This window comes from Brienomyrus brachyistius, unplaced genomic scaffold, assembly GCF_023856365.1.
Source record: "Brienomyrus brachyistius isolate T26 unplaced genomic scaffold, BBRACH_0.4 scaffold40, whole genome shotgun sequence".
NCBI lineage: Eukaryota > Metazoa > Chordata > Actinopteri > Osteoglossiformes > Mormyridae > Brienomyrus > Brienomyrus brachyistius.
The window spans coordinates 1,853,598-1,881,331 of record NW_026042315.1 but is presented as its reverse complement, the minus strand read 5'-3'; the positions used below and the strand labels follow the sequence as shown (position 1 = coordinate 1,881,331).

Sequence of the window (27,734 nt, the reverse complement as noted above, 5' to 3'; positions counted from 1 at the left end):
GATACATTTAACATCATATTTCCAGTTCTGCCAAATCTCTTATTGACAGCTTAGTGGTTTTCCAATGGCTTGTGGCGTCACATGGTGGTCGAAAATGATATTACAGGCTTTTGTTGAAATTACCTTAAAATTCATCTGGAATGTATTGATTTATGCTGTAATTAATGATGCAAATTAACACAGATGGGGCCATTTTGACCCAAAACAGCTAGTTGGAGGGTAGCAATCCTCCAGATTGTAAAGGTCAAGATACTAAAACCTGGAAAAGTGCAAAGGACTGGAGCAAAAGAATAACAGTGAAAGCTGTCAGAAACAGGCAGGAAACTCTGCATGGATGTTTTTGAAGAGGTAGACGGGTCCAGTTGGCTGTATTAGTCAGTCTGCTAAGAAACATGGCGCCAACAAGCCCATGGCCCCTTTTCATGTAAAACTTCGTACAGGAGGCTGTTTGTGCAGTTTAGTGCCTTTGTTAGCCTCGGCTCCTGTAAATCATATAAGCACACCCACCACACCCCCAGGAGCATTCCGCGTGCCCCCCACCGGCCAACCTGCCTGTCCCCCCCAACCCACAGACCGTCTGTAGTTCTGAAATCTATCCACATGTCTGCTGACCAAGTCTAAGGTAAAATTCCATAAATGAAATATTCAGTAAAATACAATTTTTCCCCTAATCTGGGAGACAGTGCAGAATTATTGGAGTCGGTCCTAACTCTGTCTTCAATATGTACCCAGCAGGCACCTAGGACTCGTATCTCCCTCTGAGAATTTCTTCTTATAAGAACATAAGAACTATACAAACGAGAGGAGGCCATTCGGCCCATCAAGCTCGCTTGGGGAGAACTAAACTAATAGCTCAGAGTCGTTAAAATCTTATCTAGCTCTGATTTAAAGGAACCCAAGGATTCAGCTTGCACTAAATTATCAGGAAGGCTATTCCATACTCTGACTACACGCTGTGTAAAGAAGTGCTTCCTTAAATCCAGCTTGAAATGTTCTCCCGCTAATTTCCACCTATGGCCACGAGTTCGTGTATTTAAACTAATGCTGAAGTAACTATTTGGTTGAACAGCATCCAAACCTGTTAGAATCTTATATACCTGGATCATGTCCCCCCTCAGTCTCCTTTGCTTGAGACTGAACAGATTTAGCTCAAGTAACCGTTCCTCGTATGACATTCCTCTAAGACCAGGAATCATTTTTGTGGCCCTACGCTGCACCTTTTCTAAGGCCACAATGTCCTTTTTAAGATATGGTGACCAAACCTGCACACAATATTCTAGGTGAGGTCTCACCAAGGAATTGTATAATCTTAGCATTACCTCCCTTGACTTAAACTCCACACACCTGGAGATATACCCCAACATCCTATTGGCCTTTTTTATTGCTTCCCCACACTGGCGAGAATGGGACATGGAAGCATCAACATACACACCAAGGTCTTTCTCATGATCAGCTACCTTTATTTCAGTGACACCCATGAAATACCTGTACTTTATATTTCTGCTCCCTAGATGGAGTACCTTACATTTATCGATGTTAAATTTCATCTGCCAGGTATCGGCCCAGTCACTAATTAAATCAAGATCCCGCTGTAGCTGCTGAGCCACTAATTCAGTATCTGCTACACCACCCACCTTGGTGTCATCTGCAAATTTCACCAGTTTACTGTATATATTGGTATCCATATCATTTATGTAAATTAGGAACAATAGTGGTCCTAAAATCGAACCCTGCGGTACCCCACTATGAACGCAAGCCCACTGTGACATTGTGCCTCTTATAACTACTCGCTGTTTCCTATCTGTTAACCAGTTATCAATCCAGGTCACTACGGTACCTAAAATACCTGTCGCTTTGAGTTTAAGTAGGAGCCTCTTGTGGGGGACAACATCAAAAGCCTTTTGGAAATCTAAGTAGATGACATCATAGGCCTTCTTATCGTCAACTTCCTGAGTAGCTTCCTCAAAAAACTCCAACAGATTTGTTAAACAGGATCTACCTCTCCTAAATCCATGCTGGCTATCCCGCAAAATGTTATTGGAGTCCAGGTAATCTACCATTTTCTCTTTGATTATAGCCTCCATAACTTTACCAGTTATACAAGTTAGACTGATTGGCCTATAGTTAGACAAATTACTTCTATCCCCTTTTTGAAAATAGGCGTTATGAAGGCGTGCTTCCAATCAGAAGGTACCACACCTTCAGATAAGGATTTTTGAAACAGTAAAGTTAAGGGTCGGCAAATAATATCCCTCATCTCTTTTAACACTATAGGTAAGATGCCATCAGGGCCCTGTGATTTATTTATTTTGAGCTTAGCTAGGCTTTGCAAAACATCTGCTTCAGTTATATATATATTAGCTATAGACAATGCTGGATAGGTAATAACTGGTAAATTACTAAGGTCCTCAACAGTGAATACCCGTGCAAAACTATCATTGAACTAATTTACTATATCAATGTCGTTTACTATTATAAGACCCTTACTATCCTGCAGATTAGTAATTTCAGGTTTTAGAGCTCTTTTAGAGTTAAAATACTGGAAGAAACTTTTAACGTCATCCTTAGCTTCCAATGCAACCATCCTTTCGACATTTCTTTTAGCTCGTCTAATATCATTTTTTAACTCAGCCTGTAGACTTAGATATTCCTGCTTAATTCTGTCATCATCAGTTATTTTCCATTGCTGGATCAAAGCCCTTTTCCTCCTTACTTTATACTTTATTTCCCTAGTAAACCACCTAGGTTTCAATTTCCTAGATTTATTCTTGCTGGAAACAGGTATGAAGTCCTCTTGCACTTGCAATAATGTGCTTTTAAAAAATTCCCAGGCCTCTTCAACAGTTTTGTTATTTAACTCCATCCAGTTCACAGTTTCTAGTTTTAGTCTCATACACTTAAAGTCAGCCTTCCTAACATTATATATTTTTGATTTGGACTTAGCTCTTCGAACACTAAACTTAACCTCAAATTTGACCATGTTATGATCGCTACTGTCAAGTGGTTCTAAAACGTCTAATTTACCAATCCTGTCCTGGTTATTAGAGAGAACAAGATCAAGAATGGCATCTCCCCTGGTAGGGGTGTTAACAAACTGAGTAAAAAAACAATCCTGTACTAATTCCACCATCTCCAGTTCATTTTCTGAAGAGCCAGTGACAATGTCCCACTGCATTCCTGGTAGATTAAAATCACCCATAACTACCACATCATTTTTATTGCTCATAGTCCTAATATCACTGTATAACAATCTGCTTTCCTCAGCAGCTATATTAGGTGTTCTGTAACAAACACCGACAATTAGGCTATTTGAGTTTTTAGCATCTAATTTTACCCATATTGCTTCCGTAGTTTTATTTATATCAGTAAGTTCCCTTGCCTGCAAGTTTTCCTTTACATATACTGCAACACCACCTCCCTTTTTTCCTATACGATCCTTACGGAACAACGTGTAACCATCCGTATTATATTCTTGTCCATCCTTTTCACTCAACCACGTTTCAGTTATTCCTATAATATCATAAGAGTCCGATGAGATAAAAGCCTCTAAATCATGAATTTTATTCCTAATACTTCTGGCGTTTAAATACAGACAACAAAGGGTAGGCCTATTACGGTGCCCACTTACAATATGATTATTTGGGGCTTTCCGTTTCCCCCCACTGACATAGTTAACTAACCTCCCTGCCCCCCCAGTCCCTAGTTTAAACATTCCTCAACTACTCTACACATACGCCTCCCCAATACACTGGTTCCCCTCTGGTTCAGGTGCAACCCATCCGGCTTGAACAGGTCCCACCTGTTCCAGAAGGTCCTCCAATGCCCCATAAACCTAAACCCCTCTTTCCTACACCATCCTTTTAGCCACGCATTTAATTTCCTTATCTCAGCTAACTTAGCCTGACTTGCACGTGGCACGGGGAGTATTTCGGAGAATACCACCGTGGACGTTCTGCTTCTAAGCTTATTGGCGACTTCTATAAATTTATCCTGCAGAACAGCCCTTCTACCCTTGCCTATGTCGTTGGTGCCAACATGCACCACGACAACTGGATCCACCCCAGCTGGGGCCAAAAGCTTATCCACACGATCTGGAAGGTCTCCTACCTGGGCACCAGGCAGGCAAGACACCGTACGGGACCCTCTATCACGCGTGCACACATAACTGTCTACTCCCCTAATAATGGAATCCCCCACTACCACAACCTCCCTCTTCCTGGGGGGAGGGGGCTCCTCAGTGCCCAAGGGCCCACCTGCCTCCCCAGTCCGTTCCGGCTCTAAAGCTGGAAGAACCTGAAACCTGTTCGACACAGTCACCTCAGGTGATGCCGCCTCTGCAACGTGTGTACACCCTTTCCTGCGTCTACAACCTACGGTCACCCAGCTCTCTCGACCTCTCTGCTCTTCATTCTCCCCCCTCCCGGCTAGTGGCGTACACACCTTCTCCCTAAAAGGCGTATTAACTTGCTCCTCTAACTCACTGTTGCATTGGATGAGAGCCAGTTGCTCCTCAAGGTCAAAATGCGCTCAGCAGCAGAAATTCTCCATCCTAGATGAGCCTGCAAAGTTCTGTAGAAGTTAAATATACTTTAGTCAAATGAGAGACTAACCTGCTGTCAGGCAGGGGAAGCTTCAATAAGGCCTTCATTCATGACAGCTCCACTTGGCTTTTTGACGAGTCCCCATTTAGATGCAGCACGTCAGAGACTGAAGAGCAGGATGAAGGCTGTAAGTACAGTTTGCTGTGGATTGTGTTTGTGTTTAAATCTAATAAAGGATGAGACAATTTACTTAAAGCATGATATAGTTCATATTGCTCTTCAGGCTTCGTGATAAAATATTAAAATTATGGAGTACAAAGTTGTACATACAAAGAAAACAATGCAGAGCGGCAGGGCACCTGGCCCAGAGGGTCTTCACATAGAATTCTACAAAGGGTATTTTTTCCTGTTAGATTTACAGCTTTGGTTGTCTTGCCCTTTAAAGAAATTCTCTCAAGAAAGAAGTTGCCTCTTACCATGTCACAAGCAATTAGTTTCACCCAAAAAGGAGGAGGACCCCTCTCTGCTCCCCGTGTTAGTAGATTCTCCCCAACTCCTCCTGCTTATTCCTTCCTCCCTCCCTCCTATTTGTGCTCTCCTCCTCCTCTTGGGTTCTATTCATGTCTTTTGGTTCAGCAATAAAACCCACAAGGCTGCTCTTTGATTGTCCCTCTTCCCATCGTGACATATTATGTATTACATGATTATGAAATTATTTGATTATTATACAATAGTCAATTAACCACTTTGTTTCTTCAATTTGTCTTTCTTCTGAATCATCAGATATATGTCGTAGCTGGTAATTTGTTACACTCTGCTGTCAGTGCCAGTGTAGCCTAGATACAACCAGTCGTATGTTTCGGTCATGCTGATGTTTGAACAATTTTTGGGAACAGTTTTTCATAATGTTTTCTCATATATGTGGTGTGATAATTGAGCATGACCCCACTGTTGCTGTGCTTGGTGCTCCTGTCATGATCTGTAATCTCTTATTTTTTCATGTCTCCTCCCACTCATGCCAGCAGAGGGCGCTGCTGGCACTTTGTAACCCTCCTAATTCTCCTGTATCCCATTATAGTTCTCCATCCTAACCCTGTACCCCTGTTTTGTTGCTGATTAGTGTGCTGTGTATAAATATGCCTGCCCTCACTGCGTTCCCCAGCTCAGTCATTGCTGTTCCATGTGTAGTCTGTGTTTCCTTAAAGCCCACCGAGCTACACACTGCCCCTAAATTTATATTTATATGTAATCTGTGTGTGTATGTGTTATCTAGATTTGCCCTGTATGTTTCTAACTAAATCTAATCCAGACCTTGATCCTACACCTACTATAATTATAAGTACCTCACTATACCTATATCTAACACTGCTATTCATCACCAGTGTTACATGTCAGGGCTTCGCTGCAATAGATCCCTCAGTGCTGCAGGTTATTACTGTGACTTTGCACACACACACGTTGCTGCTTCCTCAGCCAGTGTCACATATACTTTATTACACACAGACCTCAGTAATCTCTGCTACACTCACACCTGCTCACTTTACATCCATGGTTAAATTCTCCTAATGGAATCTATCTTAATGTCTTTATTCTATTTTACTTTAATTTTTTTCCATATTATTCATTGTATTGTTCTTTCGATTTTATTTTTATTTTATTATTGCTAATACACCGGATCTGAGTGCCTCATTTTGTTCCCTTCATGTAGAACACATTTTGTAATGACAATAAAACATCCTTATCCTCATCTAAATCACACTGTCTAACTACTAACCTGTTTAAATAATATAATTGGATTTCAAAGGTTAATAGTCACTCAATTACCCCCTCAGCCCAACAGTACCACAAACACCCAACATGCACGGAAATGTTCTCCTAAGTTGTTTTCCCTGCCTGGAACAATACCACAGCAGTCACATGGAGTAATGTTTCAAAACTTTTCGGAAACCTTGCATTGAAACTTGAGGTCTTTAGGAGGGATCAGTCCTGGGTGGTAAAGTTGCCATCACAAAGGTTTTTGATTTAGGGATTCATGATGCCAGGTAGCCATCTTTCACAAGCTGGTGGGCTGTGCCACTGATGCCTTTGCTTGGGTTTTATATGTCTGTCCTGGTTTGTGTTCTTGCCACTTCAGGTTCCCTGGTTTTGGTCTACATTCCTCGGTCCTCTGCTATGGAGTCTACCTTCTGCTTCACCTCATTCTGGAGCCGCCCATCCAGTCAGCGGCCCATGTCCCCCTGGTTCCCTGTTTCCTGAGGTTAGTCTGCTAGTCTCTGGGGCCAGGGGGCAGAAATCTGCCATGTTGGATGGGTGGCCCAGGTTGGGGTGCTCCATCATAGACTGGTACATGAAGGATTATAAATGGTTTTCAACCAGTATGTACCGAGTGTGCGTCGTGACGAAAAGAATGTCATGGGAATATTTAGGACTGACTGCAGTATTAGTTCAAAGCATGATTGTGTTTTTCTTAATTTTTATTGATTTATTTTTGGATTATTGATTTTTTAAAGTAACTTCATTCAGTTAAAAGGGGTTTGTCCATTTGCTTTAGCAGAAGTTCGTGTAAGTATGATGTTCACCTTCCTTTTTCATAGTCTAGTCTTTGCCAAGTTTTATGCTTATTTCCCCTGATTAAGTTAAGCTGACGTGTGTTTAGGAGGGTCATACAGGCTTTTTGTTTGTAATGGAAGCACAGGGTCTGTACTTGCAGCTTATTTGCCATGCTAATGGAAGCATTTTACCTTCCTCTCTAATCTCTTTTTTTCTTGGCTCTCACTGCAGTCTCCTCTATGCCAGGGTTTCTCAACCCAGTCCTTGGACCCCACTGCAAAGATCCACAGTTTTGCTCTGTCCAAGCTCTCAGCACAGCAGTAAAAGGTGACTGTTTGGTTCATGCATGCAGGGATCTGGGACAGAGCAAAAACGTGGAGCTGTCTGGTGGGCTGAGGAATGAGTTTAGAAATGCTGCTGTATGAAGTATTAAACCATTTGACCGGTTGGATAAATGTTAAAATGTTTTCTCAAAATATAAAAAGAGATAATCTTCTGTTTTGCGTCTCATTACAAGCAAACTTGTTTTTTGTTTTTATGTCACTCTAGTATTTGATATCTAATTTTCAGTCTTCTGGCAATATAATCTGGTGAATGGGGAAAAACTTCCAGCAGGGGCTCCGGTTTCCTCCCACAGTCCAAAAGTGCGCAGGGTAGGTTAATTGGCAAATCTGAGTTGTGAGTGTTTGCGCCCTGCAGAGTGTTGACTCCTGCCCAGGGTTGGTTCCTGCCTACGCCTGTTGTTCCAAGGACAGGCTCCGGTCCCCCCCGCGACCTCAGTTTGGCTTGCTGTCTCCCCGCTTGGTTTTCTTTGGTTTACGTCTTCACTAGCCCCCTTGTTGCTTTGACTTGTGTGTATGTTATGTATGTGTGATTGTATTGCTGCATAGGGAGTGACTGCTATTTTTAGTGGTGCAACGGATCACAAAACTAACGGTTCGGATCATATCACAGATTTTGAGTCACGGATCGGATCAATTTTCGGATCAGCAAAAAGGGGAGGAGTCAAATGTAATTTGCTTCTCATTTATTACAAGAACAGTATGGCAAGGAACTTTTGGTTTTATCAAAAATAACTAAAATAAATTACAAAAATAAAACCAAGAAATAACTGAAAAAGCTGAATAAATACAATTTTTAAATAAAATTCTCAATACTTGAATACTTCAATGCAACAATTGAAAAACAACCTGAGAACTGAAAACAGGCCAAACCTTATTGTGACGCCCGCTCCGTCCGCTCCTCGTGTGTGCCACGCCCCCTAATTACCCACGTGTGATTTCCTGATCGTGCCCAGTCGTGTCTTGTTTCCTGCTGCCTTGTTTCATGTATTTAAGTTCCTGATTTGTACTAACCCGTGTCTGTCATTGATGTTAGTGGCGTTACATGTCTCCTGCTCCCCGTTACCTCATTAAACCCTCGTTTTCCCGTTATCCCGCTTGCCTGCCTGCTCCTTCCACGCCCTACCGCACGATCGCCGCTTACCTCCGCGACCGGTCGTGACAGAATGACAGACCAACAGAAGAAGAGTAAGCGGAGGAAGAAGAGGATCCCAGAGGAGACAATCCGTCTGGGAGCCTGCTCGCTCTCCCCTACATGGCTCCCTCCAGAGAACGAGGAAAAGGTACCCGAACTGGCTACCGCCCTGGAGCCGGTCCGAAGGAAGGAGTGCCCCGTAGCGATGTTATGGCCATCGAACGAGGACGAAGAGGAGGAGCTCTTCCTCTTCCCGGACCCGGAGCCACACACTGGAGAGCAGCGACCGCCTTTAGAGCGGTACCTCTTTCGGCCCGAGGTCGAATCACGTGTGATTTCCTGATCGTGCCCAGTCGTGTCTTGTTTCCTGCTGCCTTGTTTCATGTATTTAAGTTCCTGATTTGTACTAACCCGTGTCTGTCATTGATGTTAGTGGCGTTACATGTCTCCTGCTCCCCGTTACCTCATTAAACCCTCGTTTTCCCGTTATCCCGCTTGCCTGCCTGCTCCTTCCACGCCCTACCGCACGATCGCCGCTTACCTCCGCGACCGGTCGTGACAGAATGACAGACCAACAGAAGAAGAGTAAGCGGAGGAAGAAGAGGATCCCAGAGGAGACAATCCGTCTGGGAGCCTGCTCGCTCTCCCCTACATGGCTCCCTCCAGAGAACGAGGAAAAGGTACCCGAACTGGCTACCGCCCTGGAGCCGGTCCGAAGGAAGGAGTGCCCCGTAGCGATGTTATGGCCATCGAACGAGGACGAAGAGGAGGAGCTCTTCCTCTTCCCGGACCCGGAGCCACACACTGGAGAGCAGCGACCGCCTTTAGAGCGGTACCTCTTTCGGCCCGAGCGGCTGGCTAACCGAGGTGTCAGAGCGATGAGGGACGTTATTCCCCGGGTACCCCGCGCTCTGATAAGGGCTACTTCTGCCCTACCCGCGCCGGACGTCCCAGTTCCACCTCCCGCGGCAGCCACCCCGGAGGCGTATCCCTCGCCTCTCCCAGGGAAGACGGCAGCCCTCGCCAATCAATTCTTCGCCCTCCAGGGGCTGTTCTGGAGGGCGTTAGCGGAGGTGGCACCTCCAGTGAGCGACGAGGTGGAAGCGCTCACTGTCCGTCTGAGAAGGGGCTTCGACGCGTTTACTCCCGCCTCCGAGCGGGAGGACCTCGACCGGCTGGCAGGGGACCTCAAACAGCTTCTCCAGCTACAGAGGGCCTCTGTTGCCCCGTCGGAGCAGCCGACTCTGACGGCGGAACCCGAGCCGGAGCAGCCGTCCCTACCGGCGGACCCCGCTCCGGGACAGTCGCCGTTGTCCGCAACACCGGCGTCCATCCAGCCGTCGTCGCCGCTGATTGCACAGCAGTCGCTGCCACCGTCTGTGCAGCCGCCGCCTTTACCCGCGCAGCTGCTGCCTCTGCCTGCGCAACAACCTCCGCAGTCAACTCTACAATCGGCTCCAGCGCCCGATCCGCCGCCCTTGCCTGCGGCTCCGACGCCTGAGCAGCCGCCTTCGCTCCCTGACGCGCCCGGAGACGCGCGCCTTGGAGAGGGGGCTCCCACAGGGGAACGACCACCTCTGCCGGTGAACCCCGCGCCGGAGCAACCGCTCCCGCCTGCCCATCCGCCTGCGCAGCTGCCTTCGCTGCCTGCGCAGCCGCTGCCGCCTGCTGTTTCAGCTCCAGCGCCCCCTGACCGCGCTGCAGCAGTTCCCGAGGCGCCCCCTGACCGCGCTGCAGCAGTTCCCGAGGCGCCCCCTGACCGCGCTGCAGCAGCCCCAGAGGCGCCCCCTGACCGCGCTGCAGCAGCCCCAGAGGCGCCCCCTGACCGCGCTGCAGCAGCCCCAGAGGCGCTCCCTCCGCCTGCTGCAGCTCCTGTCCCTGACTGCGTTCCAGTTCCTGACCGCGTTCCAGTTCCTGCAGAGGCGCCCCCTCTGCAGCCGCCTGCTGCAGCTCCCGGGCAGGCGCCCCCACTGCAGCTACCTGCAGCTCCCGGGCAGGCGCCCCCACTGCAGCCAGCTCCTGTTCCTGACCGCGCTCCTGTTCCTGACCGCGCTCCTGTTCCTGACCGCGCTCCTGTTCCTGACCGCGCTCCTGTTCCTGACCGCGTTCCTGTCCCGGCGCCCCCGCAGCCTGACCGCGTTCCTGTCCCGGCGCCCCCGCAGCCTGACCGCGTTCCTGTCCCGGCGCCCCCGCAGCCTGACCGCGTTCCTGTCCCGGCGCCCCCGCAGCCTGACCGCGTTCCTGTCCCGGCGCCCCCGCAGCCTGACCGCGTTCCTGTCCCGGCGCCCGCTCTCCCTGCAGCAGCTCCAGAGGCGCCCCCTCCGCCTGCAGCAGCTCCAGTCCCTGTCCTAGTCCCCGAGGTGGTCCCGGACAACTCCATCTTGGCTCCTCCCTCTTCGGAGGTGTAGGAGCTGGAATGGGACCCCTCGGGGACCGAACTTGTAACCCCTTGTCCCTCGCCCCGGCGACATCAACCCCGACCTAGGGTCGGCCTGTCTGTGTCCCGCAGGGGAAGGGGACACAGACGCAGGGCTGGGGTCCCGCCCGCCCTGCCCCCTGGCTCGCCCTCCCTCGCCTGCGCTGGGGCTCGGTTGGTGCCCGTGGGTCCTGGCCCTCCGGGTCGGACGTCGCCTGCGGGTCCCCCTCCGAGGCCTCGTCGCCCCGCCTCGCTCCCCTCTCCAGAGCCTGGTCGGTCGCCTGCGGGCTCCCCGACGGCGGCTCCTCGGTTGCCTGCGGGGCCCCTACCTCCGGCCCTCCGCCGGACGTCGCCGCCTGCTGCGGCTCCCCCCTCCTCCGGGCCTTCGCCGTGGGCCCCTCCTGCTCCCTCGTCCCCTTCCCCGGTGCTCCCTCCTGCTCCCTCCCTGGCCCCTCCGCGGGTCCCTCGCCCTGCCTCCTCGGCCCCTCCGAGGTCCCCTCCGGCTCCGGCCTCCCGGCCGCCTGCGGCCCCTCCGGCTGCCTCCCGTCGCCCGCTGGGGCTCCCTCGGGCTCCCCTTCCTTCCTCCTCCTTCTCTCCCTTCTTTCCCATCTCTGTCCCGCCTGTCTTTTCTCCTCCTTCCGCCTTTGTCCCTCGTCCCTTCGCTCCTTGTGTTCCTGGTTTCCCGTCGTTCCCTCCCGTCACTCCCGCTCCTTTTGTTCCGCCTGTTCCCTCTGTTTCTCCCTTCCTGGTCTGTCTGTCCGCTTTTCCTGTCCTGTGTAGTGTCCTGTCTTGGCTTCTGCCTCTGTGTCAGTTTTGCCTGTCTGTCTTGTTCCCTGTTCCCCATTGATTTTTTTTGCTCTTGTCTTTCAGGTCCTGTTCTGCCTCGTCCCGTCCGTCGCCCCCTTCCTTGGCGCGCCCGGTGTAGCGCGCCTTTGGGGGGGGGTTCTGTGACGCCCGCTCCGTCCGCTCCTCGTGTGTGCCACGCCCCCTAATTACCCACGTGTGATTTCCTGATCGTGCCCAGTCGTGTCTTGTTTCCTGCTGCCTTGTTTCATGTATTTAAGTTCCTGATTTGTACTAACCCGTGTCTGTCATTGATGTTAGTGGCGTTACATGTCTCCTGCTCCCCGTTACCTCATTAAACCCTCGTTTTCCCGTTATCCCGCTTGCCTGCCTGCTCCTTCCACGCCCTACCGCACGATCGCCGCTTACCTCCGCGACCGGTCGTGACACCTTATAATGACAAATTTTTTTTCAAAAAGATGAGGATGTCTACATTCTCTGGGGAGAGAGTAGACCTCTTAGCTGTCACTATGTCACCTGCTGTGGAGAATACCCTCTCACTAGGAACTGAAGTGCCAGGCACAGCAAGGTAGTGTCTTGCCATTTTTGCAATGTGAGGGTATTTACACTCATTGTGTTTCCACCACGCCAGCGGATTACCACCATCCACTGGCAAACTGCTTGCTGCCCTGTATGATGCTACCTCCTCTTTGATTGTGTTGTAAAAAGTTTTCTCTGTGTCTGACTCTTTCACAAATGTATCCCCAAAAAGCTCTTCTATGGCAGCCTTCTTTTGTGGAGGAGATGCATTTGGCCCTGTGTCTTCTTCAGAGGGTGTTGGCTCTGTGGCTTGACCCTGCAGAAAAAATTACTGAGTTATTTAACTATATTTCTTGTTATATATTTCATAGGCAATCAATAACATATGCTGGTAATTTTCAAAATTAAGATCAAATATTCACATAAATAATAGTTAAAATATTTTATAACTTAATTATATTAATATTAAATAATATGAATAACTGTATTATTTTTTACCTCTTCAGTAGCCACAATCTCAGTTGTGAGATCAGTGTATGTCTTCTCGCGTAGGGCTGGTTCTATGTGAGTCAGGGACTTGAACCTTGGATCAAGTGCAGTAGATCTGTGAAGATAATCTTGTATTTCAGGGGGGTTGGTGTATCTGGAAATCAGGTCCCCTCTTATGGTAGCCTTAACATCTCTGGTAATGCTGGTGTCTTCCTCATTTGCACACATGGATTGTATAATTCTGGTTTTCAGAGGTAGGATCATGGACACAGATGGTGCATTTTCAGTACTCAATAGGGTTGTGACTGTTTTGAGAGGTTTGAGGAGCTGAAGGACCTCCTCTGCTACTTTCACATCATTATCAGACAAGGTGACAATGTCTCTGATATTTTTTTTCAGTGTCTTTTCTGTCAGTGCAGAGTATACTGCTGCCTGCTGCTCAAGATAGCGCTCCAACATGTCATATGTGGAATTCCATCTTGTAGTGACGTCGTGTATGAGCTTGTGGGCTGGTAGCTGTAGCATTTCTTGCTTTGTTTTAAGGACATGAGCTGCTGTTGTACTTCTGTGGAAAAAAGAAACCACCTTCCTAATCCTCCCAAGAAGGCGATCCATCTGGTTAACTGAGATTCCTCTTTGGTATGCTAAATTTATCACATGTGCAAAGCAAGATATCTGTGGCCCTAGTCCACCTTCTGTCACTGCATTTACTTGGTTTCTGGCATTATCTGTGGTGACTGGGATATTGCTACATGCATTGTGTCTCTTTAACTTCCACTCAGCTACTGCTTCTATCAGGATTTGCGCTAGATTTGTGCTTGTGTGAGTCTCATAGAGGGGACGTGTCTGTAGCACCGGACTTTGCATCTCCCATCCCGCTGTTATATAATGGGCAGTCACAGTCACGTAGCTTTCGGTAGCCCTTGATGTCCACCCGTCTGTGGTGATCGAAATAGAGGATGCATCTGATAAGTCTGCGACGATTTCGCTTTTTTCCTGTTCGTAAAGTTCAGGCATGACCTTCATGCTGAAATGTGTGCGCGAGGGTATTTCGTACCGTGGCTCAAGCACTTTTAGGAGGTTTTTAAAACCCTTGTTTTCAACAACAGAGTATGGCCTCATGTCTGCCGCGATAAACATCCCGATAGATTTGGTAATAGCTTTAGCCCGCTCTGATTCTGGTGCAAAGTGCTGCTTAAATGCAGCGGTGAGCAGCTGTTGCTGTGGTTGCTTCGGTTTGCATCCTGTCTGCACACCGGGGTGATGTCGCTTCAGATGCGTGGCCATACTCGATGTATTGCCACTTTCATACGGCTTTCTCGTGCCACAGTGTCTACACACTGTAACTGTTTTGTCCACCACCCTTCTTCCGTCATCATTATATTTTACAGGAAAGCCAAAATGCTCCCATACAAAAGATTTGGATGATGCGGGAGGCTTTTCGAGTTCCTCTGTTCCGCCGCTAGCCATCGTTGTTGACTGAGTCACATGTTCCGCTGACGTAAACACGACTTCTGTGTAATTAATTATTTATTATTTAAGCAATATCAGCAGAAAACACTGTTTTATCTGCGGTTATTTTTTTTTTATTTATCTAAAAGTTTAAAAAACGAGTTAATCCGCGGATCACGTGCGTTCCGAACCGTGGGTTGTAATCCGTACGGATCACGGATCAACCGCGATCCGTTGCACCCCTAGCTATTTTGTTTTGCAAGTGTGTGTTGGACTCTGTTTATTTGGTTAGGGAGTGAGGTGGAGTGTTTGTCTTTTGGTTTCCTTTTCTTTTGCACTTAGGTGAGATTAGCTGTGGGTCGCACTTGATAGTTGGGGATTTTGTTTGTTATTTTGGCTGTGGTCACTCCCAAAGTCTTTTGCACAGGGTTATTTGTTCAGTGTCAGTATTATACATGAAAAAAAATGAAAATACAAAAAATATCCCTTTGTCCACTGGTGTTCCCTTCTTGCCCTCACCCCGTTTGTCCCTTTATCCCATTCCCCTTTCCCGTGCAGGGGCGCCGCTAAGGGGGGGAAAGTTGGGACAATTCTAAGGGCCCACGCCCTTTAGGGGCCCCCAGAGATCTGAATGGGTGTGGTAGGGGGGCCCAACCTCATATTTTGTCATAGGGCCCAAAATTGCTAGCGGCGCCCCTGTTCCCGTGAATACTGTTACACTCCAACCCTAGACAGGATATCAAAACAGCATCTTACCTATAGTTTTAAAAGAGATGAGGGATATTAATCATTGACCTTTATCTTTGCTATTTCAGAAATCCGTATCTGCTACCTTGTGACTGGAAGTATACACTGTAAATAAAGGCTAAATTTGTCACAGTTTTAAACGATTTTATATCAGCCAATTTGACTACAGTATAATTATATTTTTTTCCTCTTATGTTAAATGACAGAAAAGTTTTATCAAAACTACATTGCATAACTGGCATCGTAGTACTGATTAGCACCGATTCAGACATCCCGATGAACAAATATGAAGTTCATTTAAACTGTGGTACCTTAAATCCGTCAAGTTACCTCGATAAGCCAGTAACCCTGATTCGTAGTATAGGCCAATGATCACAAGCACTCTGTGTAAACGTATTGTTTAACCGGCGCTGTTGCATTACCAGGGTGAGAGGTTGACTTGCTGGTTAGCTATAAAAACAGACGTTAGTGCAACTCCACGTTAATGGTGCGGTCATCATGGCTTATAAATGCTTATTATCGTTCATCATTGTTTGTGTCAGTAACGATAACATAAACAAGGGTAGGCACCAGGAGAACATCATTGGCTCTTGCATCGATTACTTTTCCCGTAACACCCTTTAGATTGTTTGCCTGAAGGGCAGCAAACCGACAATTTCGGTGTGATTGAGCTGATCACGTGTGCATGGGGAGGGAATGCGGACCACATGACCTTCCCGGCGAGCTCAGCACATCCAGCATCGCTTCGCAAATACAATCAAAATGTTTTATCTTTATTCACACTTTCTATCTTTATTCATTATCTCTACGATCTCACTGCTGGACGAATGCCTGGCATTCAGAGCATTCTTTATTAGCCATTTGCCTTTGGATGCAGTTTATTTCCATGCCCCAAAGCTTCCAGGCATCAGTAATTGCTTCCCATGTTACTCCGGTCCTGGGGTCTTCTGTAACTGCCCTTTGGGATTACATATATTCAGCATATGCTTTTGTCCGAAGTGATGAGAGTTTGGGGTCAGAGCACTTGGGTCTAAGGGACTTGCTCAAGGGCTTAACAATGTTACGATTACTCTGCCATGGGAGTTGAACCAACAACCAAACTGGCAGAGATGGCCAACCTGCTGAGCTCCACACCCGCTGACGATCTCCTTTTCCTGTCTGCTGCAGTCTCCATGGACCTGAGTCCAGAGAAGCACTCTGAACTTGAGGACATCCGGCTGAGGAAAGGAGCCCTTCTGCTGGAGATCCAGAGGCTGCGGGAGGCGCTGAGAGAGGCCCTCATGGAAGTGGAGGGCCTTGAATCCAGCACCAAACGCAGCCAAATCTTAGAAAAGAATAGGCATGTCGCCATGGGAAGAAAGAAATTCAACATGGACCCTAAGAAGGGTATCCTGTTCATGGTACAAAACAATCTTCTCCGGCACACGTCTGAGGACATCGCCCAGCTCCTATACAAGGGAGAGGGGCTGAACAAAACAGCCATTGGGGATTACCTGGGTGAGAGAGACGACTTCAATATCCAAGTCCTCCAAACATTTCTTGGGCTTCATGAATTCGCAGGGTTCAACCTGGTACAGGCTCTCAGGCAGTTCCTCTGGAGTTTCCGTCTGCCAGGAGAAGCACAAAAGATTGACAGGATGATGGAGGCCTTTGCGCAGAGGTACTGTCAATGTAATCCTGGAGTCTTCCAAAACATTGACACCTGCTATGTACTTTCATTTTCCATAATCATGCTAAACACTAGCCTTCATAATCCAAATGTGTGAGACAAGCCCAGTGTGGACAGGTTCATCTCCATGAATCGAGGAATCAATGATGGAGGCAACCTGCCAGATGATCTCCTCCGAAATCTTTATAAGAGCATAAAGAATGAGCCATTCAAGATTCCTGAAGACAATGGGAACAATCCCTTCTTAAACCCTGACAGAGAGGGTTGGCTCTTCAGACTGGGAGGAGGACGGGTGAAAACATGGAAAAGGCGGTGGTTCATCCTGATGGACAACTGCCTTTACTACTTTAAACATACTACGGATAAGAAACCCAGGGTGATCATTCCGCTGGAGAATCTGAGCATCCGTGAGGTGAAGGATCTCAGGAAGCCTAACTGCTTTGAACTGTACATCCCTAACAACAGCAGACAGCTGATGAAAGCCTGCAGAACGGAGGCGGACGGCCGCCTGGTAGAGGGCAATCATGTGGTGTACCGCATCTCGGCGCCAACCCCTGAGGAGAAGGACAAGTGGATACAGAGCATCACTGCTGCTGTGAGCGCTGACCCTTTTTATGAGATGCTGGCAGCAAGAAAAACACAGATCTCTTAAAACAGGGGTGTCAGACTCATTTTCACCCCGCGCCACATCAGCATCATAGTTGTCACCTTATTCGGCCCTCAGGAAACCACCATGTCCCCCACAGACATCCCGATGTCATGTATTTGGTGCCAGAATTATAGAACACACAGGACTATTTGTGCCAGATTCCAGAGGAAGAAGTCAACCACTGTGAAAATGACTGCATTCACAGACGTGACATTGCTTGTGATGATGATGTCTTCACGTTGTGCACCTCTGTCATGGCAGAGAATGGTCTTGATGTTCCTCTGGATGCTTATAAGGCAATTGACCTCTACCTGCGCCTACGAGAAGAATGATCAGTTCTTCTACACATTGAACGATAAAGACTGTGTGAATATGTTTGGATGTGCTATTGCAGAAAGTATTTATTTCAGAACAAGGAACTTTGCACAAAACAACTGACTATTTGACTATGATCGCCCACTCAAACATTTGGGCCCAAAATTGTTGTTGCAGACATTCTTTGCCTTTATAATGTGGTCTCACAAAGTAATGTTTAACCTTAAGGTAGCATGACTGAATACCAGGTTTTGTTTTGAGGCGACTTATTGTTCACTACAGATTTTATCATCGAAATGCCCTGTCCTTTTTTTGTATAAATGTGAAATTAAATGTTATTTGCACTGTATTGCTGATCTTTATGTCAGAGTACCTTTTTTTCTGAGAATCCACACTGCTCTAAATTTGCATCAACATGATTGGGATTGGGATGGAAAAATTATTTTCCATCTTAACCCATATTCTAAGCATATTGATTTCTGTTGTAAATTTTACTTTTACAGCAGTATGATTTAAGACACTAACAGCAATCCATTTTTCAACCAGTAATTGTTAATGTGATAGGAATTGCATTCAACAGCAAATGCGTTCAACTTAACCAAATGTATAAATCTTACATATTCTGATGATTCGACATTCCCCCGATGTCTGTGTGATGTATTTCAGCAACAACACGCAGTTAATGAGATCACTATGCGGAATTTAGCCGACTGTTATTTTACTGATTAGGATATATCACCCATGATTGGGGTATACTATATATCAAGGGTCAGCAACCTTTTTGAAACTGAGAGCTACTTCACGGGTACTGAGCCATACAAAGGCTACCAGAACAGACTTTACCTAAACTTATCTAAACTTCATGTAGAATAAACACGTTTTAAATGCTTTTTTGGATATTGTCATTTTCAAATCTATATAAATACAAATGTGATTAAAAAAGAATAGCAACAAGATAAAATGAAATTTTAGTCGCTGCCCACTGGTGAGTTGTGGTATTTTTAGAACAGGTCCGTGGACAACTCATGTGGTCCTTGGGGGCATCCTGGTGCCAGTGGGCACCATGTTGGTGACCCCTGTTCTAAATGGTATGTAGGGTTTGCAAACTACACCAACGCTTCTGATGTAGCTACATTTAGGCTTATAGTGGAATAATATAGTGGAAGATTCCTTGCGTGAGTGTCTGAGAGCGTGAAAGTCATGCTAGATGCAAGGTAGTCGGCAGCCCTGCTTTCCGTGTGCATCTGTCTCTTACTTTAGGTGGCTAGAGATCCAGCATTACTCAGGATTAGGAGCCACTTGCACTGATAATAATTAGTTTCTTTTTCCCCTTGCAGTCTGCTGCTGTATAACATTATGAAATCAGCCCAAAAATCCGCAACCCATGACCTCCTAATATTTACCCGAAACTATGTTTTCAAAATAGCACAATTGGGCATGAACACCGCGGACCTGGAAACTCTGCTGAGCATTGAGAATCAGTGTGCAAAGGCTCTTAATTTGGATATGTTTGTGAAACGTTCTGCTGCACAGCACAACAAAGAAAAACAACTGGTCAGTGATAATGAAAAGTACAATCAGCATTGTTTTAACCATGAGAGTCCAAATGCTTAGATAAATTGTCACTTTTTCAGTGTAAGTATGCTCCTGAGCTCCACGATTCTGAATGATAGTCGGTTTCTCACTGAACCTCCATGCCACTCTGTTAAAATCTCTTGCCACCCCATGTAAAATTTTCTAGATCCACCACTGTGCCAGAGCTAAGACTTAAGAATCTTGAGTATTATTTCAACATAAACTTTGCTTGGGTGCTTCATACTTTAAATTAAATATAAATTATGGCAACGTGCAAAACTATTAAGGAAAATGCAACGTATTTGTTTTTCATTTACGTAATTATATATGTTGATTATGATTCTTTTTAGTTCCACAGTACATGCAGATACTACAATCCAAGCATGCACTCTTAGGTTAATTGCTATCAGTTTATATAAAGATTTATAGAAATTTCAGTCAGAGACTAGCTTCTGATATAGAAAGAATGTTTACATTTTTTTTGGCCGTGGAATAGTTTTTCAGTGCTGCATGTAGTTTCTCTTTATTGTTTGAATAGGGCACACTTACACATCAACAAGTGCTGTGGCAGTTGTGATGTTCTCGCATATGAGAAAATACAAGGACAACTTTTATTAAAGAAAACGAAAGGCTTTACTCTCCATACTCCAGTCAATTGCATGCATAGGCCTACTGCCGCATCTCACTTTGCCAACTTCCGCTTCCGTGCGGCTCAGGAGGATCTGGCTGCAGAACACTGGAAAGGGGTCCACAGCTCAAGGGGACCACCAGAGGACAGATGGAGTGGAACCGGGAACCAAGGGATTTGCCAGTGACTGGCACTCACTGTTGTTTTCGACTACAATAAAAACAGCTGTACTGGCTAAATAATGAGCATACAAAAGTAAAAAAAGACATGGATAGGAATAAAAAGGTAATTAAAAATAGAAAAACAACCGAAGAGTCATTCACATTGAACACGCGTCTCTGCTCTCAGGACGATGATCCTGCCAACTGCGCCAGACTGTGACAGACCGAACTACAAAACTGTAGACTCAGTGGACAGCTGACTACGCCACCCTAGGAATTTCATCCAGCTTTCCATTGAGACTACAGTTTTGCAGTCTGTTCTGCCAGACAATGTATTAAAAAGTGCAGTGTTATACATGACACTGTAATTAGTTCAATTCAAGAGATGTACTATCAAGTTATAATAGTGTGATTATCATAATCACACAAATATATGAATTCCTCTGATACTGAATTAAACAACCCTTTATGCTGTCCCTTATGTGAATTAGTAAAAATCTCCATAGTCATATGCAATTCCAATTCCCCCTTTTATTTATTTTATGGCAGACAGACAGCAGTGTATTATTATATTATAATTATATTATATTTATTATAATTATATAATTATATTATATTATAATTATTATATATATCATTATATTAGGGTGCCCCTCGCAGAAGGTAAATTTAATCTTATTTAATTACATTTTCTATATAGCGTCAGATGACAGCAGACGTCATTTACTGTAAGGTTACCTTTACTATAGAAGATATAACAGCTCCCAAAGTTCTTCATCTGGTACAGAAAACATACGCCTGACAGATGTTGAAGTTTATTCCGTCTTTATTCTTTTAGACACCGTGAAAAACATTCTAAAAGATCCATGATATTACCGCTAAACAGCGGCTCATACATCACCGCAATTCCACTTTTTAATACAAGACAACAAGTAAATACAATAAATATAAATTACCGTTTGCGCCTTCTGACCAAATGCTTAGGAGTTATTACAGATCCTGCCGTGACAAGCCGACAAACCACAAGTTGACTCCATGAATCTCCCAGCATGCATTTACTCCTACCCTATTCCGTCACATGACCATGTATTCAAGGGTTAACACGGATCAATTAAATAGTCAGCAGAGGGCACTGGCATACATTTCACAGTATACATTCTATATTAAATCAAACCAGCAAAAGGTGATTATGAAATCTTATAAAAAACTTAAAAAAACTGTCTTAGTGACAGTTACAGAGTGGCGTAGTCACCCTTTCGCTCTATAGCGGCCCCTACCCCTACTACGTTTATAATTATAATAATTGCCTCATGTGCAGTTACGCTGGTTAAATTACCTGGAAATGTTATTAACTGCACATTCTCCTAGAAACTAACAATGGTGCTCACTCAGGTATATTTATAATGGTCAGAAAGCTGATGTAAAGTCTGATATAGTGCTGAATGTGTTATTTTGTAGACAGTAATAGGTTTAATAAATTTTATATTCCATTACTGTAGAAAGCTATACTTGCTTACTTAAGGTATTTTGCGTTATTAATGTGTGATTTAAATGCAGGTAGTTTTATTACAGTCAGCTTTTATTCACAGTGAGTAGCTTGTCATCATGAAGAGGAAGTGTGACAATCGTGAGGTTTTGGGCAACCACAGAAAAGCAGGAAAGTAAGTAGAGACAGTGAGATAATTAGTGCCAGTCAGATGATAGACGTATACAGTATGTGAGTCAAAGGTTCTTCATATATTAATCATCCCATTCAGGTAACAAATCCTTAGAAATCCATTCCTGAGCATCATGCCAAGAAACACCACTTGTTTACTGATAACTGCTTTAATGTAAACTCTGCTGTGCTGAGAGTAAAGATGAAGAGGGAGAGACAGCAAGAGGCTGCTGACGGCAGACAATGCAGGCGACATGGAGGGGAGTGAGAAAAGGAGCAAATATTGATGGTTAAGAGTGAATAATGACGTCACAGCAGCCTGATCCTGATGTTAGTTTAATATGCTTCTTAGTTTGGCCTGTGGTGTGTATTTCAGATACAGCATTTAATCAGGGAGACTGAGTGTGAGTCAATGGCAGAGAGAGAGAGAGAGAGAGAGAGAGAGAGCAGACAGGCAGATGAAGATGAAGGTGTATTAGGGAAGAGGGGGGAGGAGCTTGGACCTTCACCAAATCAGCCAAATGTAAATGTCACGTCTATCAAACAGGAGACCCTGCTTTCAGGAGAAATGGTTTAAAGATCACACTTGGCTCCCTTACAGCCCCCCTCGTCTTAAGGGGGGTTCTTTGTTTCTACTGTGCAAAATAATTTGTAACACAAATGTCTAAACTGGCATGAAAGACACATTCAGCTCTTGTGAAGACTGGCATGTGAAACTGGAAAAGGCACTGGGGAAATTCAGTGCACATAAAGACAGGCAGTGCCACAGATTAGCACTGATGATATGGATTCAGAAGATCAATCCTGTTAATATTCAACCTTCAGATGAGCTGGAAAGAGCAGCAGCAAGTGAGGAAAAATCTTCTGGAGCTAAGTACTTGGCACGGCAAGGCCTGGCTTTTCGAGGTGTTGGTAAGGAGAGTGGGAATTTCAAGCAGCTTCTAATGCAAACAGCAGAGGGCGATGCAGAGCTGACCATGTGGCTGAAAGGTCACTTTGATTTCACCAGTGCTGTTTAACTGTAACACCTGTTCCTGGGTTGCCCTCAGTCCTTGTTATTGGTTATGATTCTCACTGTCCTGCACTGTGTCTTGTTAGCTGTGTATTTAAGTGCCTGTTCTGCTTCTGTTCTTTGATGCTTCATTATAGCTGTATGTTGTATGTATGTATGTATGTATATAGTTCTCTAGTTGTGTTTATTCCATCATTTAGTTCATTCCTGGTCATTTGCTGTTTATTTTGGATCCATCCTGATCCTTTTGGTTTTGATGTGTGTGTTGTAAAAAACCCTATTTTTCCAGCCGTGTCATGCACTGCCACAACCAGAAGAGGGCAGAAGATATGGCACAAAAAACAGGAAGAAGCCTAACTTTAAAAAGAACAAAAAACATCAAGACTCATCCAGCATTGGGTGGTGGGTTAACGAATAACACAAACAATCAAAGAATAAGCAAACAAATGAGAGAAAAGATGCAGAGATGACTGAGAAGCAGGGGATGACTGGAGAAGAGATGACAGGAGCAGAAGACAGGAGGGATACAGGAAGAGCGGAGAAGACAGTATAACTGAAGAATGGGAGAAGAGGAGAGACCACAGAGGAAGGAGAACATAGATGACTGGAGGGGAGGGAATATAGGAGCAACAGAGAGAAGGAGGAAGTGCTGCGGAGGAGAAGACAGGATAAGAGGGGAAAATGTGAGCAGAGAAGGACAAACACCCCCACTGCCCAGCAAAGTGCACTTGTAAGTAAACCACAATTTTAGCCTTGGGCTCAATATCTGGACTTGTCTCTGTGTAGCAATGCATAGAATCCTTGACACTGGTTATGACTGTACTGTATTAGTCCTAAACTTGCCATTATAGTGTAAGGAGAAAAGATTTTTTTTTAAATAAATCATTTAAAAAAAAAGGTAGAGCGATGTAGCCGCCGGAGAAGTCCCCCCCCCCCCCCCCCCCAAAGCCCTTTTTGTTCCCTTCTAGCTACCAGATGAAACTCACAATGCACCCCAACGCCACCTAACTTCTCTTCCACATGATGCACCTTATTTACCCTCTGAATCCTGTCTATTATTGAGCGTTTTTCTATCCATTTGATTATAAACTTATTACACTGTATGTACATTAGTCAGCCACATATGCTGTACGGCTTTGTTTTCCGGACAGTCTGGGCTACTCAGATGTGTCATAATTCGATTTGTAAATGCTGACAGTCTTGATATTATCCTTCTTATCAGGAAAAACTACTTCTGCATATAGATATTTCTCAATTTTTAGTCTCATCTAATATAAAAATTGGCAGGTAGTACAAATATAATCTTATAAATGCTGAGATTAGAGTATCTGCGATGCAGGAATGCAGGGGTTTCATTGGGGCCCTTTCTATGGCTTAGTACTGTGAAGGAGTACATGGTTAGTGCCAGGCGCAAATGAATATCTTTGATTTTGCATCCATGTGGTAACTTGTTGAAGTTGTCTGATAGTCAGTAATACATGGTTTAATTATTATGATTGTTTATTTATTACTTTATAACATCTAAAAGAAACTGAAATAGGAAAGCTTATTTTAATTTATGTTCCACTGGATAAACACAGACATTACAGACGGTTTTAGAGTCTAATGCTGAATGTTTTTTGCGATCATTTTTCTGCTTGCGTATGCTGTGATTGGTGCAGTGAAATTTGAGAATGTGTTTGTGGTCAGTATCATAGCCTCAGACAACAAACCAACGCTGTAGCGTGTCACTGTGTTTACATGTGAGAGGGGTTCCAGTTACATAATGAACTCGTTCTAATTGTTTTGACGGAGATCGACAAACCTAAAAAATAAATGCTGGTGTTATCAAAAACTATGTCATATAGCTATATTCCAGATTTATTACAGCCAATCACATCTCAGAGCTCCTAGGAACCTCCTTCTCCCTACATTTCCCTCCTTCACACTCTTCCCTCAAATACTGTTACATTTGTCTTTTTTCCACACTCACACCCTGTCTTGATCATACTCTGACTGCATGGCATCCATATGCAGGGCAAACTATTTTACAGTCTTATCTAGTATAATAGGACATAAACATTGAATTTGATAGTTATCTTTTATTTACACATTAGAACACAACACATGAACATGAAGGGATCGTTTGCATTTGCAACCAACACCTCCGCAAACCCCCCTGCGGAATACTGGCCGCGGACAGGGGTGGGAATCCCCAAGCTGGAAGACTGTACTGCGTCATGTTAACATTAGCTAGCTAGTTAGCATGGATACAGAGTGCACCGGACTAAAACTATAAAGGACGTAAGGTGTGTGATATAGTAAAACACTTACTAACTGGTAATGCACGTTAGCATTACGTTAAATGACAACTTTACCTATTACTTACCAGAATAGCCTCCTACACGTGCGACGAATGACAGTAGGCAGAAGGCTGTGCGTTTTTCAGAAACACACCGGAGTTAAACTTACGCCGCATTATTTACCGGCACTTCTAACACCAACATTTACAGCCATTAACTCATATGTGGTAGTAACACTGAAATTACTTTCTCTGCGTCAAAATAAGGCAACACTGTGATTTTGATACTTTATCATTTATACTTAACTGTACCTTCCTCCCATTCCTCCGTCTCTGCTTATTGACATTTAGGAGAGTCTCAGATATAAATTAACAATTCAAAATTATCAAAGACAGACACAACACTGAAGAGATGACAAAGACAAAGTTTGAAAAGTAAATATGTTTTATTGCAAATCTCTTATCTTAACATAGCCTACCTTATCATATGTTAACTTACCACATCTTATATTTTAACTTAGCCTATCATCATATTTTAACTTAGCCTATCTTATGATATTTTAACTTAGCCTATCTTATCATATGTTAACTTAGCCTATCATATTTTATCTTAACCTATCTTGTCATATCTTAACTTAACCTATCTTATTATATTTTAACTTAGCCTATCTTATCATACAACTTAACCTATCTTATCTTATTATATTTCAACTTAGCTTATATTAATATATTTCGTCTTAGCCTATCTTATATTTTAATTTAGCATATCTTATCCTGTCGTATCTTATAGCTACATTAACACTTAAACAGTATCTCTTTCCGTTGGGTCCCGCGGGATCCCAGTCCAAATGCAGGGCTCTAACACGGGTATTCTAAGAAAAAGAAAATAAACACTTTACTTAACTTTACTTAAAGCAGTCATATAACTGCATTATACATACCCAATTAATGCCTTATAAATCATTTATAAAAGTATTAAAAACACGGCTGTAAATACTTATACAAAGGCATAGCACATTATAGCTATCTTGATAATGCATTATGAATGCTCTGATCTATATATGCACAATAAATATCTTCATAATACATTATATCGGCCATTAATCCATAATAAACATGGCTATAATGTGTTATGCTTTTTTTTCTTCAATATTTATACCCATGTCTATAATATATTTATGGATGCATTACAGTGCATTGTGAAGGTGTCAATAATGTAGTTATATTACTGCTTTAAGTCATTTCTAAACCTGAATTCACAGCCTTATAATTACTGCCTCTTGCTACTTCTTCTGAAGGGCAGGGGACAGCAGAAGAAGCACCACTTCATCTTCTTCTTCTTCTTCTTGTGGCTCTTCTCAGTATCATCTTCAGAATGATCTTCGGCATTCACATGGAATGATACTTCTTCTTCACTGTAGATCTTCTCGGCAGCATCAGCATCTTCTTTTGTTTTATCTGTCTTCATCACTTCAGTCTCGTCCTCTTCCTCAGGTCCTTCTTCTGGTATAGTCAGTAGCTGTGATCTGTCTTCAGATGCCACCATACACTGAAACCTGACCAGTGTGGTAGCATCAGCATCTTCTGCCTGCTGGAATACCACATCAGCTTCTTCATTTTCCTCAGGTCCATCTTCCTGTAAAGTCTGCAGCCATATTCTGGCTACATATGCCGCCATGCACTGCCAACTGTCCACTGTGGCAGCATCAGTGTCTTCTGCTTCCTGAAGCTCCTCATCTGTTTCTTCATCTTCCTCAAGTTCTTCCTCCTGGATGGGTTCTAGCCAAGTTCTGCCTCTTTGTGACACTACATACTCCACAGCATTCCCTGTACTTCTCCCTCCTCCTCCCTTAACCTCCTCCACATTCACTCCCACCTCACATACATTCTCCTCACCTCCATTTAGCATATCCATCATACTAATACCAGCCTCTGTCCCCTCCATCACAACCCTGGAGGCCTTCCCCTCAAATGTTCCCCACTCTGGTACCTCCACATATTCCTCACTACTCTGCCCCCTTACCTCACTTTCCCCCCGGCTTGTCCGGTCCTTCCTGACTTTCTTTTTTTTGTTAAGGTAGCAAGTTTTATAAATTTCCCAGTCTTCAGATGAAAGGCCGTAATTACTCTGAAGACTTTGAGATGAAATACTAGTGCTGGCTAGCAGTCCATCGTTTTCCACACTCTCCCCTCCCTTACTAACCCCTCCCTTACCCAAATCGGTAGACCCCCCCAATCCCCCCTTAACCCCCCCAGCCTGGACAGTGGGGAGTGTCACTGGTGAGAACTCCTCCACACCTTCTCCCCAGTTGATCACTTCATCCCACAGGTTCCAGGCTTCCCAGTGTTGGGTGTTGGTCCATCGATCAGCTCTCTCAATTCGCTCTCTGGGGAATAAATGAGAGATTAACCAGCACTTAAGAGAGATAATAAAATAAATAAAGAGCTGGAAATTCTTCAACCATACAGAAAATACAATTGTTACAATTATTATAATAAATAATTACAGGGTTCACATATATAAAAAAGAAAGAATAAAAGAAACAGCGAGCAAGATTGCAAAAAAAATCTACTGTAAAATGCACGATACTGTAAGTGCAATATCATATTAAACAGTAATGTCACCAAATTATAACTAGAATCAAATACAAAACAACTGTGCTCCACATCAAATGAATACCCAGATGAATACTACCAAGAACTGAGTTAACACTAACCAAGCTAAGAATATTTGAAAGTGTTAATCCTGTGTAACAATGTAAAGAGATGTAATGATAAACTTAGAAGCATCTA

At 44.5% G+C, this 27,734-nt stretch overlaps 1 protein-coding gene and 1 pseudogene across 1 annotated transcript in view; one reads left to right on the top strand and one right to left on the bottom strand.

Annotated features, from left to right (window-relative positions):
• The window catches only part of LOC125722600 (uncharacterized), a 427,015-nt gene extending 399,890 nt beyond the window's left edge, over nucleotides 1-27,125 (bottom strand). Inside the window, exon 1 of the mRNA XM_048998788.1 lies at nucleotides 25,557-27,125. Within this exon, the coding sequence (XP_048854745.1) occupies nucleotides 26,212-26,886 (675 nt within the window). The 5' untranslated portion in view covers nucleotides 26,887-27,125 and the 3' untranslated portion in view covers nucleotides 25,557-26,211. The remainder of the gene's footprint in view (nucleotides 1-25,556) is intronic.
• On the top strand, nucleotides 16,167-18,419 carry LOC125722604 (cytohesin-2-like; annotated as a pseudogene).
• Nucleotides 27,126-27,734: the final 609 nt, after the last annotated feature.